The sequence below is a fragment of the Ambystoma mexicanum genome, chromosome 5q (assembly GCF_040938575.1).
Source record: "Ambystoma mexicanum isolate Mex_15411 chromosome 5q, UKY_AmexF1_1, whole genome shotgun sequence".
Lineage (NCBI taxonomy): Eukaryota > Metazoa > Chordata > Amphibia > Caudata > Ambystomatidae > Ambystoma > Ambystoma mexicanum.
In genome coordinates this window covers 901743814-901763684 of record NC_090933.1, presented here as the reverse complement: position 1 = coordinate 901763684, position 19871 = coordinate 901743814, and the positions used below count along the sequence as shown (strand labels likewise).

The window sequence follows — 19871 nt, the reverse complement described above, 5'->3', positions numbered from 1 at the left end:
CTAAAGTTCCGGTCGTCCTACTTTGTTGACGGCCAACATTATGGTTATGTGCCAAGACCGCTAGAAGAGTCCGATTTATCATGCCCTACATGCCAAAATGCAATCGTTTTGGCCTGTACTTTAGGCACATATTGTGGAACACCTCCAAATCTCCTGTGTGGCAGAATTCCGCGAGTCCCCTCAAATCTCTTGTTATAGTTTTATCAAATACAATCTTTTCAATGGCTTTGTGAGTGGGTGATGAAGGAATCAACCACTTCTTCTTCCGTGCCTCCTCTGTGGACAAATGGCCATGTTCACAATTGTGGAAATGTTGGTTTGTGTTCCAACGGTGAACGTTGGTACAGTGTAGCATTACTGACCGCCATTTTTCCAGTAGAATTTCCAACGACCCTCCACATGTTTTTGAGCTCCACCAAAGATGGTTGCTGATTGACTTGGACCACTGTGAAATACCTTGCATATCTTTTTTTTTTACCTGCAGCCGACATTTTTTTATTGATTGTTTTTGCAAGATGCCAAACGTCAAATTGGTGATTTATATTTTTGTACTCTTCTCTCATTGTCTTGGCAATTGAAACGTGTCTGTCCGTGGCTATCAGGTCGATCACCATTCCCTGCGATTGTAGTTCTTGCAATGATGCTACAAAGCCAACTTTCTCCATGGCCACTGAGGATGTACTTTGTGACACCTGCACGACCACCGAACTCACAATTTTCTTACTTTCCATGTCCTGAAAGTGGTAGGTGCAGTACTTGGCTGAAAATCCTGGGCTGTCACACTGTCCATCACCGGCTAGCCTGAACCGTTTGCCCGCGAATGTACTATCAATAGACATTTTTTCCATTCTCCAAGCTTCGCTAATGGCTGGAAATAGATAATCGGTTTGGTATTTGTAGAACTGAGTTTTCGCAATGAAATGGATTCCCACAAACTGAAAGAAAGACTAACTTTTTAAAACTTGAACCACTAAAAAGTGCAGCCGCTGCACAAAGTAGATTGCCTGCTGGCAGTTGCCCCAGCATGGGTTGTGCAGACCATGAGAAAGGATGATATTTTGTACAGGTGGCATGTATTTTAAGGTTAGTGCCTCAAATTGCACGAGTCACATTAATCAATGGCTCCCCACATACTTCCCCACCAACCGAATGCCCACATTTCATCCGAATAGTAATATCAATCAAATCGAATACAATGAATTTGGCCTCTTTCCTTATACTGTCACTCTGCATCCCAGCTGGTTCGGCCTGTAACGTTGAGGACATGTCACTCACATGAAAGGTAGAATCTCTGATATCGTCTTCCGCTATGTTCAGTGATATTGATGGTGTTTCATTGTCGTCCACTTCATTCTCTTCCATTGCAACATCTGTTCCTTCTCCGGCGATGGGTGAATAAAACAATTTCTTCAACTTTCTCGCGGTCTTAGTTTTTGCGGGTGTGGATTCTGTGAATTGATCTCCGACTGCATCCGAACTACCAGGAGGACATTCACTATCAATGGCTGGTGGTGGTATAGCTCCGTTGTCAATCACTTCATATTCTTCCCATTGGCACGATGCATCTCCAGTCTCAAGTCCCTGCCAAAAGGTTTGACAAGCAACATGTCTCGTTCGCTTCACTGTCTGTGTAGATCTAGTTCGTACACCCACACGCAACTAGAGGACAGATTGAAAAAGGGATGTTCAGTTTAAACACAACTTACAGTATTGAACTATTAACAGTGAAAAACAACATAATATAGTGACCAAAACACTAACCTTCTTTTGCTTTCTTTTCTTTGAAAGTTTCTTGCCTCGAACTTCAACATCAGGACGCTGTTGCTCCGACTCGTGTGTGCATGTCTCCACTTCCTCTTGCGCTGCAACGACTATATTTTCATGATAAGCACATCCATCACGCACTGACGCTCCATCGACTCCCTGAAACATAGAACTTTCATTAGTATGTATAATAATATCGAAAACACAAAATGTACTTGGGGACCAATACACACGTACATCTCAATAGCAAAACACGAATGAACGCTTTGTGTAGAACATTCAAACGACAATTATTCACGCATTGTTGATCTAGTTAGATGGAACTGTCAAGATCCATACCTCGGGCTCCTCATAGACTTCCATTGATGATATTATTGAAGATGATGCTTCAGTAACTCCCTGAAACACAGTAATTGCATTAGTATGGTTTTCTATTTTGTTAAAAAGAACATAAACTTTGTGCAGGCGTCAACGGCTCATCTAAATAGACCTGCACAAATGATCAGTTGTCTAAAATAAATAATGGATATGTAAATATGATTCGATTTGCTCGATCGTTGGAAGTGTCACCACCCAGAGATCTGCATCAACTACTAGGGGTGATGTTCTTGTAGAAGAAGCTCCGTCATCTCCCTGAAACATAGTACTTGCGTTAATAAAGAAGGAAGTATAGCGGATGTAATCACGTCATATGATTTCGCTTGATCGAACTGTCAGTATCCATACCTCGAAATGTATTAGAACATCAAGGGACGATGTAACTGCGGTGCACACTTCTGCAAGCTGTTGCGCCGACCCGTAACTGCATGCTCCCCCTTCTTCTTGGACTAATGCTCCATCGACTCCCTGAAACATAGGACTTTCATTAGTAATGAACACAATATTGAAAAAAGAAGACACATAGGAGGGCGACGACAGAAGGACATATCAATGGCTAAAAACGAAAGAAACATTGTGTGTAACAATCACGCTACAAGAATGCAAGATCTGATGATCTCCATCGATGGAACTGTCCGGAAACGTACCTCGAGCATCTGAGTGACATCAACGGTAGTCGTCAATACGTTGGACTCCTCAGCATCTCCCTGAAAGACAGTACTTGCAATATTTTGGATAACAATAATTATAACTGAAAACAAAGACTAGAGGACGAGTACAAGGGTGTACCATTAGGTAAAATAATTACACGATAAATTAAAACTATTGATTTACATGCCTAAAACAAGTCAGTGGCAGAATAGCCAAGTAAGATTACCCGATAGGCGCTTGAAGTGGCTGATGACTGCAATAACGACACGGATGGAGAATCTTCCGCCTTCATATTGAGGTAAAGTGCCTGCTGCAGATGCGGTATCGATCACCCCTCTTGTCCGCAAAGACTTCTAGGACTCTACTTTCAAGCTCAGACGGTGGATATCCGCAATATCGGACCCATTCTCTTATCTGATCTATTGTCTTAGGGAAAACATGCATTATAGTACCTTCAGATTTATTATGGGTCTTCGAAGGGCAACCGCCAATGGAACGGGCAGGCATTGTGGAAAGTTCTGAAAAGTAAAGATCAACAATTCTCTATGAATACCAATGTAAACTCAGAACATGTGACTAGTTCCTTGCATGTACTGTCTTGAACGAAAAGAAATTGGATGCAAAATGATTACGGTACATGGCCTTACCTTGACGAACAAACAGTTAGATGCAGGGATCAGAGTAGTTTCTTGTCGTAGAACAGGGAGCAGTTCACAGGTTGCAAACTGCTGAGTTTCCTCTAAGTGGTCACGGAAGTTCACAGAGACGAAGAGCAGATAACCAGCACCTTCACGGGTTGACTAGCAAAGCGCAAAGAAGTTCTCATTAGAAATATGAAGTGGGTTATAAAGAATTCGAAACAGGGGTGTGTTTGTGAATGAATGACGTGTATATGTTGTGGCATTATGCGATTTGCAGGGGGCCGTCCAGCGTGAAGGGGGATGCTTGGCAGGAGACACGGGGTCTGGAGGTAGACATGGGAACAACAACCCATGCTCTATAGACCACTTTGAAGTGTACATGGTCTTTGGCACCTCTTGGCCTTTATCGCTCCCTGACAGCTCCACTTGGCAGCACAAGTACCCCGGTGCGAACTGCCTTTGATAGGGCGGGGGGGGGTGGATTGGGGCGGTGGTCGTGCAGACAAGACACAGGAAGACTCGTGAATGGAGACACACTTATGTGGATTGCAGGGGGCCGTCCAGCGTGAGGGGGATGCTTGGCAGGAGACACGGGGTCTGGAGGTAGACATGGGAACAACAACCCATGCTCTATAGACCACTTTGAAGTGTACATGGTCTTTGGCACCTCTTGGCCTTTATCGCTCCCTGACAGCTCCACTTGCCAGCACAAGTACCCCGGTGCGAACTGCCTTTGATAGGGCGGGGGGGTGGGTGGATTGGGGCGGTGGTCGTGCAGACAAGACACAGGAAGACTCGTGAATGGAGACACACTTATGTGGATTGCAGGGGGGCGTCCAGCGTGAGGGGGGGATGCTTGGCAGGAGACACGGGGTCTGGAGGTAGACATGGGAACAACAACCCATGCTCTATAGACCACTTTGAAGTGTACATGGTCTTTGGCACCTCTTGGCCTTTATCGCTCCCTGACAGCTCCACTTGCCAGCGCAAGTACCCCGGTGCGAACTGCCTTTGATAGGGCGGGGGGGGTGGATTGGGGCGGTGGTCGTGCAGACAAGACTCGTTTGCCGCAGGGCCTCACCAAGGAGAGGCCATCTAACTGCATGGAAGAGGCAGGCTGCAGGATCTAGTACATGGAAGGCAGGGGGGTGAGTTTATAAATACCTCACCCTCCCAGGAGAATATATGGGTGCAGTTCACCCTGGAGACCCTGGATGCCTAGGCAGTTAGTCAGCAGCAGGCTGGCCTGTGGTGGCAAGGCGGCACAGGCCAGAGGGGGTCATCCCTGCACCCGGTGCCCAAAAGGATGATTTATTATGATCAACCATATTGATTATTTACCTATAACCATGTTTTGTATCAATAAAATCCAACGGCCTTCCTTTTATTGCCAACGCTTGAACAAAGTGGTGTGGTAAGTATTTTTGGGGGAGGAGGCAAGGCCGGGAGGCTTGATGCCAACCCGCAAAATAACATATGTATGTCTGCTGCATATGGGTTCAACGGTTATGTGGATTGAAGGTGGGTGGCCAGCGTGAGGGAGGATGCTGGCCGGAGACATGTGGTGTGACAAGACAAGGCACAGGAAGACTATTCAATGGAGACACACTAGATTCATTTAAAAAATCAAAACAACCATTGTTAAAATATATGTTGGGTTTTATTTTAGATCTTAATTTCAATTGAACATAAATAATAAACATTACACATTGTAAAGTTCCGGTTGCAGCACATCCAGGGAAAATCCGCGGTATTGTCCACTGTCGCTGGGGAAATGTTGTCTAATGGCAAGTACCGCACAGGCAGGTATTACTCTCCGAACGCGGTGTCCGAGCCTCCCGTGAAGCCACCAAGTGAAGCAACGATAGGCCACCAGCCTGTACCACCTGTGAAAACGAAAGATGCAAACTGTATTAAAATGACAAAACTTTCTTATCACTGTCGATTCAGGTAAAAAATGTCATTCTGCTTTGAAAAAAATTCTATCTAGAAAATGCACAATATGGAACCAATTTACATGCATTCGAATGATATGTAGATGTCATTTTATATGTGGGAGACGACCATGACATAGTAGTGGCATCACTGACATCAAAACCAGAGTATACTTACTCGTTACTCGGATTACGCGGACGAACAGTGCCGCGAAGTTCGTGCATAAGCACCATCATCATCCTCAACACGGTCCGTGAGAGGCAGGCTTCCCTGAACTCTGGCAGCTCGGTGATGCATTGCGGACTTGGCTCGCCTTCCGAAATGTAGGCCAAGCACCCGGAATTTTCACGGCAGCAGCAGTTCTCCTCAGTTGGCATTAGCTCGCACCGATTGCACGTGCACCAGGTGGATACGCCGTCCATGCGACATGGTCCAGGCTCTTCATCCGTTGACTGGTCCTCCCAACTGCCGTCCGAATCCCCATCGTTTTCGCGTGCTTGCCTTTCCAGTAGTTCCTCCTCGGTGTACTCGGGCTCGTACATATACGGCATTATTGTAGCCATTGTGTGGTAAAGAAAGTAAAATAATTTACAGAGATGGTACAGGTGTTCACAAGGCGTAGAAGCGGCGAAGGTAGCTGACCAGAGCACAGAAACGAGTCACAGAATACTCAAAGTAACACAGACAGAGGAATGGAATCGAAAATCTGCTGCTGTGTGTTGTGAAACGGTCTGTTTATACTTATTGAGGAAAGAGGCGTCCTGCCATTTCCATGGTGACACTTCATTAGCTGAGGCGCAGCGATTGTTGACACGAAACGTGCTTTGGCGTTGGGAAATGGGCGGTACGCGTCTGCTGATGTCAGGCTCAGGGGCGGGGGATTTGATTTAGTGCCGCAAAAGCAGGTGAGCCAGGGCGATGGGGGGAAATGATAGGATTATCAGAAAATGGCGGCTGATTTCGAGTGCGTTAATGGACGAAAAGTCGGGTAAGGTCCATAGGAAAGTTTTCTACGATCTACCGAGTTATGCTTAAAAACACATGGCCGAACCGTAGGGACAATAAAAAAAAAGTCCCGGAACTATCCTTTAATGGTAACGATGAGCGGTATACGTCAATTTAACATAACATAACATATAAAGAACTAGGCATATTGTGTGGCAAATAACAATATCCCAACTTGTTGCTGGTTCTTCAGTGAGTTTAATGCAGACTAAACTTCAGCTCTACTCACATGGGAACAACAGAAAGGGGCATAGGGCATTAGCTTAGCTATCTGGAAAAAAGAAACCTATTTGTATTAGATGCCTTTATTAATTAACTATGTTATACCATGCTTGTTTGTTTCATGCATTCCCAGAAACGACTTGGGAGGTTGAATCTTGGGCAATCAACCAAAACGAGAGGCAAGGCTAACAGTACCTCAAGAAAACATGTTTTTCCTGTGTGCACATGGGAGTTATTGCTGACCAGGGTGGTGACTGACTCTGGTAAAGAACATTTAGCCTTGTTTTTCTTTCCGACTATTGCTTCCCCAGTAATTATCTCACAGTTAGTTTAAAATCAAATATGCCATACGAACCATTAAACAGTTTAGCTTTTGTCAAGTTGCGACCTAGAGGGGGACAACATTTTGTCAAGTGACCTAGAGGTACACACTGAAACATCTGACGATTCTCTGTTGGGGAAACGGGTGCAGGCCATTAGGAAACAAATGGAGCGTTTTCAGGATATAGACACAGAAACTCTGTGAGAATTATGTATGCCGGCCAAACTACTGACATTGTGATAGCGATAGTGAACTTTGTAAATGTTTTGAATCTCTGGGGGTCATTACGAGAATCACGGTAATGGAAAAACTATACCGGTAAGGGAACACCGGCACCACATACCGCTCCAGGCTATTACAAGTCAACAACCCGGTATCAGCGCAACCGCTGATACAGTGCATCCCCGTACCGGCATGCGCGCGGGTACGTGGCCCTTCAGTCCGGCAATACCGAGATGGCGCTAACAGGAGGACATCACAAGTCATGAGGACAAGCAAATACCGGCATCATGGAGGCAGTAATAAGGGATACTGGGATGCTGGCATCACTGGCATCGCAAACCACCCGCTAAAAGCAATGTGCAGTGTTCACAACTGCCACAGGTGCACACAATCAGCACAGGTGGAGGCAATGGAGTCTGGCCAGCACAAAAGGAGCACACCCACACACCACACCCCTTTCCACACCAAAGTGATTCCACTTGCAGTAGAAATAGTGGGGCTGGAGAACATGCTTGCATTGCTACACCAGCAACAACAACACCAGGCACCACAGAGAAGACGCAGGAGGAGAAGGAGGGTCAGGCCCAGCAAGCCCCACCAATGCAGCCAGTGGTACCACGCAGGCAGCCCCCAACCCCTCGCATCAGAGCCAGTCCATTCAACCTAACCCCTGAGCAGATCCACACCCTGTACCGTCTGGACCAGGACACCATCACCACCATTGTGGACATGATACACAACGACATTGTCAGCCTGATTGAAATATGCACCGCGATCCTCCCTCTACTGAAGGTAGTGTCTGTGCTCCACTTCCTGGCCACAGGCACCTATCAGCACACAGTGGGGCACATGCATGACATAACACAACCCTTATTTTCTTGCATGCTAAACCAAGTGCTGGATGCCCTCCTGAAGCACTCAAGCAACTACATATCCCTACCACGGACTGGCCAGGAGATCTTTGACACGAAAGTTGGCTTCCATGCACTGGCAGGCATGCCAAATTGTATTGGTGCACTTGACTGCACCCATGTTGAATTGGTGGTCCTGCATGCCACGGAGGTGGTGTACCGCAATCGTAAGCTATATCACTCCATCAATGTACATAAGGTATGTGACTCCAGCAAGATCATCACACATTGTTGTGCCTGATTTCCCGGATCAAGTTATGACTCAATGGTCCTGCGGCACTCCACGCTACATTGAGCGACATGCAGGACGACGTCCCTGGCTGCTTGGTAAGTCGCATGACAGGCACATGGCAGTGTAATGGGGGAGAGATGCACACACCACCCTGGCGTAATTGTTGTGGTGACAGCACAGTGTCTACATAGAAAACACTGTGCCCCAAAGCATCCCAAACTGAACATGAGAACCAATCCCCATAGTAATGACAAAATCTGCACACCAATTACAACATGCCTAACTTTCAACCAGCCCATATCCCACAACACATCCACCACACATCATCAGACCTCACCCGCTGTAACACAATCCAGCAACATGCTGTGAGTATGCACAATGTTAAATGTACGCAGCAAATCACAACACAGGACAAACATCCATGAGAGTACATAAATCAATCCCACCAAGGGAATACACTGCTTGTCACAGGGCCACCACCACAGTAGTGCTCCATGTCACCATGGGAATAATACGTGCTGAATGATAAATCATGATGAGACTTGTGCCAACGCTGCCAGTAATTAAATCATACTAATCACTACACATCACATTATGATACCAAACACAGTACCATGCACCCACAGTGCATGAACACCAGCAAGGGAGTGGACACCCTGTATCATCTGGAAGATGCAACCCACACCATTAGACCATGGCACAGCACACATTGTGGCAAGGTGAAATGTGTGCATACATCCAGGGACATGTGCATGTGAACAACAAATATCTGCAGGCATGTGTGATAAGTACAGGTGAAGACGTGGCTCCTCACCCCAGTCTGGAACCCGCAGAACAGGCACGAAGAGGACTACAACTGTGCCCATTCCCGTACCCGTGTGGTGATCGAGCAGATATTTGGCCTGTTGAAGGCACGTTTTGGCTGTCTTAGCCGGTCGGGTGGGGCACTTCTGTAAAGGCATGAGAAGGTGGCCAAGATCATCATGGCATGCGTCATGCTGCACAACATGTGCATCCGACGGAACGTGCCACTGCCCCCTGACATTGAACAGCAACCACCAGGTGAGGATGAAGAAGATGAAGAAGATGGGGTTGTACATCATCCCGGTGGCGATGCACAGGGATGCAAAGGGTGCCATGAATGTGGGACTCAGGTCACTGGGTGTGGGGGTACATGGACACTATGCACTGTAAAGCAATAAATCACACATACACAATAAGGAATGTCCAGTCAAGTGTTTTTTTGGTACACAACGGGTGTATTTAACAGGAAAAAGTAAAAAGTGCTCAGACCCTCCCGCTCCCCCCACAACTCCACCACACACCCCCTGCCCCCCCCTCCACCTCCCCCACAACTCCCCCACACACCCCCTTCCCCTTCCCCCAACTACCCCACACATGGCGTGCAATGTTATGCCACTCGAATCTGCATAGGTCTGCACATGTTTCTGTGTCTGACTCCGGGGGTGGCATGTTGGGGCGCCACATGGTGCGCACAGACCTGTGCAGGGGGCTCATCTGTGTGGAGCTTGACGAAGACCCCATGGGCGCATACTCTACTGTCGGGGCAGAACGCAGAGCCTCCATTGCATCCGCAAAGATCTTTAAGGTGCTCGACTCTATGGTCTCTTTCATGGCCGCAGTGTTGTCTCGGGCCTCCCTCCTCGTCACATCACCATGAGAGACATTGTTTCACTAGGCCGGTCAGCTCCTGCTGGCACGCCTCCATCTGTGACATCCTGAACTCCCCATCCCGGACCCCTGTGGAGGTGGATGGCACGTGTGGCAGGGGGCCCAATTCTGGTGGGCCCTGTGTGGGGCTCCAGCCCTCTGCCTCTCCTCCAGACTGGACATGCGAGGTGCATTTGGGTGAGCTAATGGGTGTGTACTGGTGTGCTTGGGTGGGGCTGGGTGTGCCAGAAAATTCCATGGAGCGGTTGTCCTCCTCAGGGACACAGACCTTGCCTTGGGAAAGTACTTCATCGCTACTCTGTGGTGCAGTGGCAGCTGCCTCCCCAACCGAACTGGTAGCTGCAGACAGGGTCCCATCTGCCACCGGCTCCACAGCTGCGGATTCCACAGGTGTTGGAACTGTTGGAGTAGGGGCTGACCTATGACGTCCTTGTTCCCTGCCATCCAGTGATGTCTTTGTCCTCAGTTGCTGATGTGCCTTGCCTGTGCCCTTGGACGTGAAAGGCCTGTTAGTGTCTTCCCTGGACCTGGCCCTCTTCGTAGGAGTGGTGGCCTGTGCTGCAGAGTCCTCTGTATCGCTGTCGGTATCACAGCCTGTGGGGGACCAAAAGAGGGACGGCATCAGTGATGGTTGTACATGCATCATGCATACAATGGTATTAGTGCATTTGTACACATTTGATGACTTGCTGTCCTACTGTTGTGGCATACAGCTTGTCTGCCATATGGTGGGGTTGTTCAGGCATACGTTAGGTTCACACATGTGTGAGGTGGTGTCTGCTGTGTGACATGCCTTTGTGTTGTGGACTGTGTGCAGTGTGACACATACCGTTTCCCTGTTTGTGGTGTGTGTCTCAGGTATGGTATTGGCATGCTGCATGAATGCGGATGTGTCAGCGCTGGGTACGACATCTAGGCAGGGATGTGTCCATGTGTGTAATGGCCCATGCATTGCCTCATGGCACGGTCACATTGGTGGACTATCATCATACTTTGCATTACAGTGTTTTCTTTGGACACTCACCTCCATCTGCCGATGACGAGGCTCCACGTTCCATTTCTCTCACTCCTTCTATGGACTCCATACCGATGGTGCTGAAGCAGGTTTCTTCCTAGCAGCTGAGTTTGATCGGTGAGTTTGAGCCACTGCCAGTAGCCAGGCCCTGGCTCCGGTTGGCAGACAAGATATTGCGCACTCAGAGGCGCAGGTCGTCCCAGCGTTTTTTGATGTCCTTTACAGTGCGGGGGTGGTGCCAACTGCACTGATTTTCTTGGCCACTAGCTCCCATATCTGTTTCTTTTTGAGCTGTTCTGCTCTCTTCAGGTCAGAGGCAAAGACCACCTCTGCATTCTCAGCCAGAGTGTCAGCGAGCATGTTAATTTCATCCTCGGAGAACCGCTCCTTCCGCTGCCGGGATGCCCCTTTCTTTATGGCCTTTGGCATAGTGCTGGTGGTGTATCAGCTGATCCGAGTGTTGGTTTGAGGCTCCAGGTCCTGTATATCGAGGATGGCAATGGATTGTGTTTTTCAAGATGGCCGCCGCTCCATTTCCTGTTCCGGCACGATGACGTAACTTCCGGTTCCGGTATTCCCGATCCCCTTATTTAGGGGTGGACGGAGGCAGAAGGCATGTCAGCGCTTTCCATGATGCCGCTAAGGGATGTTTTTGGGACTTTTGTGGCAAGCCGGTACTGTCAATACCGGCATGCCGCTACGCACGTGCATGCATACTTGTAATCGCCCGCTGTTAGTGGCATCAGTTCTAGCCGGATCCGGTATTGCCTCCATGCCAGTAAAAACTGATTTTTACCGCGATTCTCGTAATGACCCTCTCTGTGTCTATTTGTGAGATAGAGTTTAACAGTTTGAGGATACATTGCTTATAAAAAATCTTCTAACAAAACTCTCAAATTTCCTCAAACTCCTGTTATACAGAAAACCAGACAACCACCTCTCTGAACAGCAACCCACGCGCACTTCACCACATTGCAACAATGGACTAAAAACACATAACAGCACAACAGCACATGGGAGTTTGCACAGACCTGTAAACCATGATTAATCTCAGCGAACGGTGCAAACCGAACTGAAGCTGCAAACACGACATCACATTTTCTCTTTCTTATTCCCAACTACACCCTACTAACCCCACACCACCCCCCTTTTTTTCACAATCTCCTTTTCAGATCTGCCAGAGCGCCTCGGGACCACTTCGGTGGTGATGGTGCGCAGTACAAATACCTTTAACAATAACATTACGTGTGTTCATTCTTTTTCTTCCCTGTTGCTTTAAAACTATTTTTGATGTGTTGTTAAAGGTTATTGTTATTTAACCAATAAAACAAAGAATAAAAATGAAACTGTTTAAATGGAGCACAGGCCCAAAACACCTTTATGAATCAACATAACATTACTCACAAAGGCAGAGGAATTAATACTGAGTCCAGGAGCAAATGAATAGTGTAAATGCGTTCACCTGATTTATACAGGGCAGAAGGGTGCAGTCTTCCCCCTGCGAATGGAACATACACATGTGCATGTGCAAAGTGCAATAAAATAACCATGCAAATCATGCTGCAAGAAGCAGAATAATACCATTAATGTGCCCTACAACCACACCCCGCCGTACACACATCCGCAAACGTGAACATATGTTCATCTGCCATCAAGATGTAATTACCCTCGGTTTGCTCTTGCTTGTGACTCCTGTAACCACCTTTAACTCTACTTCACTCTGTGTTGTAACTATTTCTTGTTCGCTCGTGCCTGTAACCATAATCAATGTAACCAATCTCTTAAGTGTAAGCGCCTAGATACCTCTGGGTTTGGTGTGCTTTATAAATAAACAAATAAAATCAATCTAATGTCTAGACTTGACAGAGCATCTTTACATACTACCACAAAGTCCCTGGAGTGTCCAGACAAGATACATTTATTGAGCTTGATTGCATGTGCTTATTTCATTCTCCTTAATCACAATCACACTAAATGACTTTACTTTAGCATGTTTCGCAAAGCAAAGGGGATGCAGATAATACGTCTATGAATATGAACATTTGTTACATAAAAAGAAAACTAGAAAGCAAATATGGAACACAGCTCTGCGTTCCTAAATAAAACCAGTGCTGATCACATCATTCTTAATGTAAAGGTTTAAAGCAGGAGCAAAAATCAACTCATTGGGTTAAAAAGAGATCAATATTTTTCCAGGAGCAGGACAGCTGCAGTCCAGATGCCCGCGGGTCCTCTTGGTCCGCAGTGAAGAATGAAAGCCTGCTTTCTTGCTGCTCATCACCGTGGCAACATCTCCTCCATGTCAGCAATTAAGTAGGAGACGACAGTCCAAACCGCAGCGCAGAGATTCATTGTCCTGGGATCTTGGACTGCCATGGTGTCTCCCTGGGAGTGATGGAACCAGAAGTATTTACTGAAGTCATCCAGCAGGCTGGCACCTGCCAAGAAAAGAAAGAGAGGAGGCTTGGGTGAGAGGTATGCGACTAGGACTTCTGAACTTTAGAATGGTTGACACGCAGCTCTTTTCCTACTTTTCACTGCAAGAGTGGACTACAAGTCTGACATTCAAACATCTGAAAAAAAAGCTCGAGTGGAGTGGCACATTTACTGTAACATTATTTTTGGCTATCAGGAGCTTTGATTATTGACTTTCTCAGCTGGCTGTGCCAGTCTCATGTCAACCCCGAACTCTTCAACAAATTCTAAAATGTTCTCTGAAAAAGTACCATCTAAAAGCTGACATCTGAGGTATGTAGGGGTGACCGGCAATTGATATTTAATATATATGTGTGTGCGTGTGTATATATATATATATATACGCAGTGTGAAGGCATCATGAAGCAAGACAGACAACAGATTCAAAGTTCAAACAGAATTGTTTTATTAACTCAAATGTCAGGATAGATGGAGGCCCAACTTGCCCTATAGTAAGGTGGGATTTCCCTACCTAAAGAAACAAAGGAAAGTCTCTGAGTGAGAAAGTTCAACTTAAAACCTATACTTGCCCTCACAACTAAAGCTAAAGAATGTGTAGGGATGTCAGCAATACAAGAAATAGTGTTTGAAATAAAGTGCTGAGCTTCTTCCAGATCCTAGCTTACTTTTCAGCTCCCCTTCCCCAAGTTCAAGAAAGTTCCACAAAAGTCTTGGGATTGCCTTTCCCAAGTCCAGGATAGTTCCGTAAATCTTCATGGTTCCCTTACCCAAGTTCAAGACAGTTCCACAAAACTTCGGGGTTCCTGTCCCCAAGTTCAAGACACTTCCACAAAACCTTGGGGTTTCCTTCTCCAAGTTCAAGACAGTAAATTTATACTTATTCTCAATCTTGCAATGTTCAAAAACAGCTCCAAATCAACTTTACAGTGAGCAAGGGGACTGTTCTTAGAGAGGCACAGCTCCACCTCACAGAGGAGGCCCGACTAGGGCGAACCACATGTCTGGGGTTGCTGTTGGTACTCTTGTTCAGAGGAGAATTGCTGAGCATTTCGGTGCTGGACTGCCCCTGAGCAGGACAAAGACTGATATAGAGGGATATTTCTCCTCTGTGAAAGGGACAGTGAGCTAAAGACTTGGTGAGACTCTCCTGGGGGCCATCCACCCAAGAACAGGTCAATGGGCCGTGTCAATGGCCATGTTCGTGCCGGTAGAGGGACTCACAGAACCCCCCTTGTTTTGCATATTGACTAACTTTGGGTTTCACCTTAAGTTACCAGGGGAATCCAGATGTGGACCCCTTGCTCACTGTTCTTAGAGAGGCACAGCTCCACCTCACTGATGAGGCCGGCTAGGCCGAAACACATGTCTGGGGTTGCTGTTGGTACTCTAGTTCAGAGGAGAATTGCCTAGCATTTCAGTGCTGGACTGCCCCTTGGCAGGACAAAGACTGATACGCAGGGATAGTTCTCCTCTCTGAAAGGGACAGTGAGCTAAAGACTTGGTTGAGACTCTCCTGGGGGACATCCACCCAAGAACAGGTAAATGGGGCGTGTTCGTGCCAGTACAAGGACTCCCAGAACCCCCCTTCTTTGGTTTTCACAATTAGGGTTCCTGGTCTAGCTGCAGTTGTCAGACCACAAGGAACCCTAGGCTCTCTATCCCACACAGGTTCTTCTGTATCTGTACCTTTGTGAAGGTTCACATTCACTTGGATTCTCCTTGTCAGCCTCTTGGCTTTGTGTGCAGAGTCACACTCACTTGGCATTCCTCTTGTCAGCATCTTGTCTTTGCCACACTGTGTCACATATCCTTTGCCAGTTCGATCCACAGTGGTTTTGTTGGCTTCACTACCTTCCTTTCATGCTCTCTCGCAATCTTCCATGTTTGCTTTCTTTTGTGTTTTAAATGACAAATTGTTTGCTTTCAAATTGGCAGTATCTGGGTTTCACATAGACTGGTCATCAGGTCATAACTTTGCGAAAAACGTTGATTTAGTTTGGTATTCAATATCTGTGATCTTTTACTCTGCTGCTTGCAGATCATATTGTCCTTAATTTTCTCTCAACCCATGGCTTTGGGTTTGATTAATCGTGCGCATGCTTTTTCATTCATTCTGCATTCATTTTGGTTTCCCCACAGCCCAGAGGAGAGCCCCGGTATGAGTGATTCTCACTCTTCACTCACCGGTCCCTAATGTCTCCTCCGGGCAGCAGTGCCCTTTGAGCTATGCCTGCACATTTTCCTTCAGCCTCGCTCGCACTTCAGTTTCTCTTTGTCTCCCGCCAGCAGTTCTGCTTTCTTCCCACGAACGCTATCGGTCACCTGTGGCCTTCTCATGGCCCGCTTGGCCATGGGCTCCACAGTTCCTTGAGGTCGTCTGCTGGCACCCTGGCTCTCCTGCAGGACCCACCTTGGCTGCCTCCTCGCATACAGGATTCCCTGCTGGTCTGAATGCTGTTGGGCTCCTCCCTTATTATACATCTGCAACCACTTGACAGGTTCCTTGTATGAGTTCCAAATTGTAATTGCCTGGTCGCAGTTAGTGGAGCACTTGGGACATGCATGATCTTTACAACACTCTGCAGGCCTCTTCCCTGTCCCAGTAGTATAGTGGGTTGAATAAGGAGAAATGAGGGAAGATTGTTTTGCAATTGCCAATAAAGACCGGTGGAGGGTTAGGTTGGTTCTCACAAGGGAAAGGAGGATAGCATGTCTGGTCCGATACCCTCTTCCCAATCCCCAAGGACCCTCCGCCCATGTGATCCTCCCTTGCTTCTCCACCACCCGGGCAAGGATCTAAAAAATATCGATGGCCTTTCCCAGGCCACCTGAGTATAGGATCCAAGGGGAGTAGGTGTGAGGATACCTTCAGGTGCCTCACAACAAACAGTTCAGTTTGCTTGTAACATGTTGGCTCATTTCATCAGTCAGAATAGTCAGCATGACAGTAAAGTATGTACAAAACATGAGACATATGTTTATAACATGAGACATATGTTCATGAGGCATAACTATGCGGACGACATGCAGATCCTCCTGCACCTCACAAGCAACTACGAAAAAGACTTCACATCACTCAACCACATCTATCAGATCATCCAAACTTGGATGGCTCAACATGAATTGTGTCTAAACGACTACAAAACCGAGCTGTAACTGGTAGGCACCCAGACTTGTCTCAAAAAACTTGACCTAAAATACAAATTCTTAACTATAGACGGTAATACCATCACCGTCTCGAAGGAGTTGAAAATCTTGAGAGTGTACCTCGACTCATCTCTATCACTCAGTAGACAAGTCAACGCTATTACCTCATCTGCAGCACATACAGCAAAGCTTATCAATGCATGCAGACCCTAGCTCTCACCCGACAGCTGCATGACCCTAAAAGCGTCAGGTTTTGGAGGTGCACTCAGTTTTCTTAGAATAGTCGCAATTGGTCTTAATTTAATAGATACTGTAAATGACTTTCGGGTGCTCCTTGTTAGATCTGTGCTACCAGATCTGAAAACAGTAAAAAGTGGAGGGTCCCTCGAAGAACAACGGGGGACAAACAAGGTCCCACTTTTGACAATGCAGTATAGTTTTTCATCAAACAACAATTTTCTATGAATTTTCAACAATACATGTGTGTTCCGTCATACAAAAGGTATGTTCCAATATTCAATATAATCTCAAGACATAGTTAATGTAACAAATAATGTTCAATCAATACAAAGGTCTCACAGTGTACATCACGTTAGAACAATACAATTCACATTAGCTTTCCATGTGTGGTTTATCCAGACATCTTGATAGGAGTTAGTTATAGATGCTAAGGTTGTACTGCGATCACTCAGTATCGCATCGCCTATCCTTTCACTACGCGTTTCGGGCCTTCCAGATAGATTCTAATCTCATTTATATAAGAATGCGTTTATACAGTTGAGAATTAACACCACAAGCACATAACCCTCCATTTATTCTCTTTCCCCCTTCTAATCTTCCCATCTCTTCCTACGCTCGCAATCTTGGCCTTCACTTCGACTCCTCCCCCTCCTTTACCCCCCACATTTCCCTTACCTCCCATGCTTGTTGCTTCGATCTCTTCAATGTTCGTAAAATCCGCTCCTCCCTTACCTTCCATGCCACTAAACTCTTAATCTCTTCCCTAATTTTCTCTCGTATTTTCTATTGCTCCACTCTCCTCTTTGGCCTCCCTGCCTCTCACCTGGCTCCCCTCAAATCCCTCTATCACTCCGCTATCCGTACCCTTTGCCTTCTCTCTCCTCACGATTCCATTTCCTCTTCGCTTTCTTATCTTGGCTGGCTTCCCTTTCACTCTCAACTTAAATTTAACTTCCTCTGTCTCGTCTTTAAATCTCTCCATGATCTTGCTCCCCCTACCTTTCCTCTCTCCTCTAGTTCTATGCTCCCACTCACCCCCTCAGATCTGCTGATCTCTTCCTACTTACTGTTCCTCCTTCCCCTTGTGCCCGTTCTCGTTTCCATTCCTTTCAGCACCTTGTCCCTCTACACTGGAACACTCTACCTCGCTCTATCTGCTCCATTTCCTCTTAAACGTCCTTACGATCTTCCTTGAAAGCTCATCTTCTGCATTCCCCTTCCTCTTAACCTTGATTCCCTCTTACTCTTCCCCAGTTCAGTTTCTCTTTACATTCTTCTGAAAACTGTTCTATATATTGCTTTTGATGGTTTGTCTCATGTTGTACAATAATGCTTCCATTTTAATCTAATGTATTCTCGTTGTTTCATGTAAAGCGCTTTGGTGTAAAGCGCTATATAAACCTAATAAATACAAATACAAATAACTAATGTATATCATTAATTACAGCTATTCAAGATACAATTCAAGACACAAATAAATTTGCCGAATATAAGAAATAGCCCATACAGTGTTCAGCAGGAAACCTGTTAGATGATTGTATTTCTACCCTACAAACAACGCACGTCTTAAACATTAGAATGTGTGGGTCTCACGGTGGGACACAGCGCTTCACTAGCACTTTCTCCCACTGGAGACCCAACTAGCCAACAACAGCAATGCAGTAATGTAATATTCTTTCACCAACAGAATTGGCACCTGTATTTGTCCGAATAAGGAGATGAGCCTACATAATTGGCTCTCAACTAATTCAAAGGTTAGTGTCCTTGAGTAAAAAACGGATCAAATTGTTACTAATTCTAAATAGAATAACTCAATAGAAGTTACCGGTAAATATCACTAAATGGAATAATTTGTTTATTTCTAGAAAAGAGTATAAAATCCCGATATCTCTACCTGAAGAAGGGCGAGGAAGACCCGAAATGCGTAGTGAAAGGATAGGCAATGCGATACTGAGTGATCTCAGTACAACCTAAGCATTTATAACTAACTCCCAACAAGATTTCTGGATAAACCACACATACAAATCTTGTATTATAAAGCACATGAAAATCTAATGTGAATTGTATTGTTCTAACGTGATGTACACTGTGAGACCTTTGCATTATTTGAACATTATGTGTTACATTAACTATGTCTTGAGATAATATTGAATACTGGAACACACCTTTTGTATGACGGAGCCAGCCTGGACATATTTTCTTATAGTATCACTTCTGCATTATGTGCAAAGCAAACATGAGTATGTTCTTTTCTTATGTGGGAATACTGTCATATACATAGATGCTGCCAAAGTGGACATGATTGGGCACAGCCAGTATGTACATGTTTTAATACTAGCATATATTGTGGGCAAAGGCATTATGGAAATGCTGCTGTGCACTGTTGGTGAATTGCATCTGATGGATTTTTGGGTTAAAACCAATTGCGTCTGGCTCTCACAGAAAGTGTGCATATAATGCACCATTTTAACCTAGTTTTCAAATATATTTCTCTGGGACGGAGGGACTCTTCCCCACCCGGAACCACTTTTGGTTGGTTCGGACTCCCTTGCTACGCTCGCATGCTCTGTCATATTTTTGGGAAATGTTTACATCCCTCCAGTTAATTTAATCACCAGCCGCCAATGGGTGAGTGGCTGGTGGGTGAAAGGGTATGAATGTGTGCATGCAAGGCTGGGGCTCAGGCAGGGGGCACTGTATTGTGGATGTTTTCTTACATATTTTACTGTACTGGTATTATTGGGCAAAGCCAACTTGATTCATGTTATTTAATGGGTGGGGGAGTTTATAGGGCAGGCAAAATGGACATTTTCTTTCTTTGGGATGGCATTTATTACTCACAATCGGGTCAAGGGCAACATAATATGCGTTCTTACATGTGGAGGTTTGGGGCACTTGTGCAGTCAACAAGTATATGTTTTCGTACTGTTGCATTACATGTTTAACTGGTGTTACAAGTAAAGTCAACACGATGAGTCTTCTTACATCTTGGGTGGAGGCACACGTGCAGCCAAACAAGGAAATGGTTCCTTACTGTAGCATTGCATGTTTTACTGCG

At 46.0% G+C, this 19871-nt stretch overlaps 1 protein-coding gene across 1 annotated transcript in view; it reads right to left on the bottom strand.

The window, feature by feature from the left end:
- Positions 1-12887: 12887 nt before the first annotated feature.
- CPQ (carboxypeptidase Q) overlaps positions 12888-19871 on the bottom strand; it is a 1957200-nt gene continuing 1950216 nt past the window's right edge. Inside the window, exon 9 of the mRNA XM_069621402.1 lies at positions 12888-13428. Within this exon, the coding sequence (XP_069477503.1) occupies positions 13268-13428 (161 nt within the window). The 3' untranslated portion in view covers positions 12888-13267. The remainder of the gene's footprint in view (positions 13429-19871) is intronic.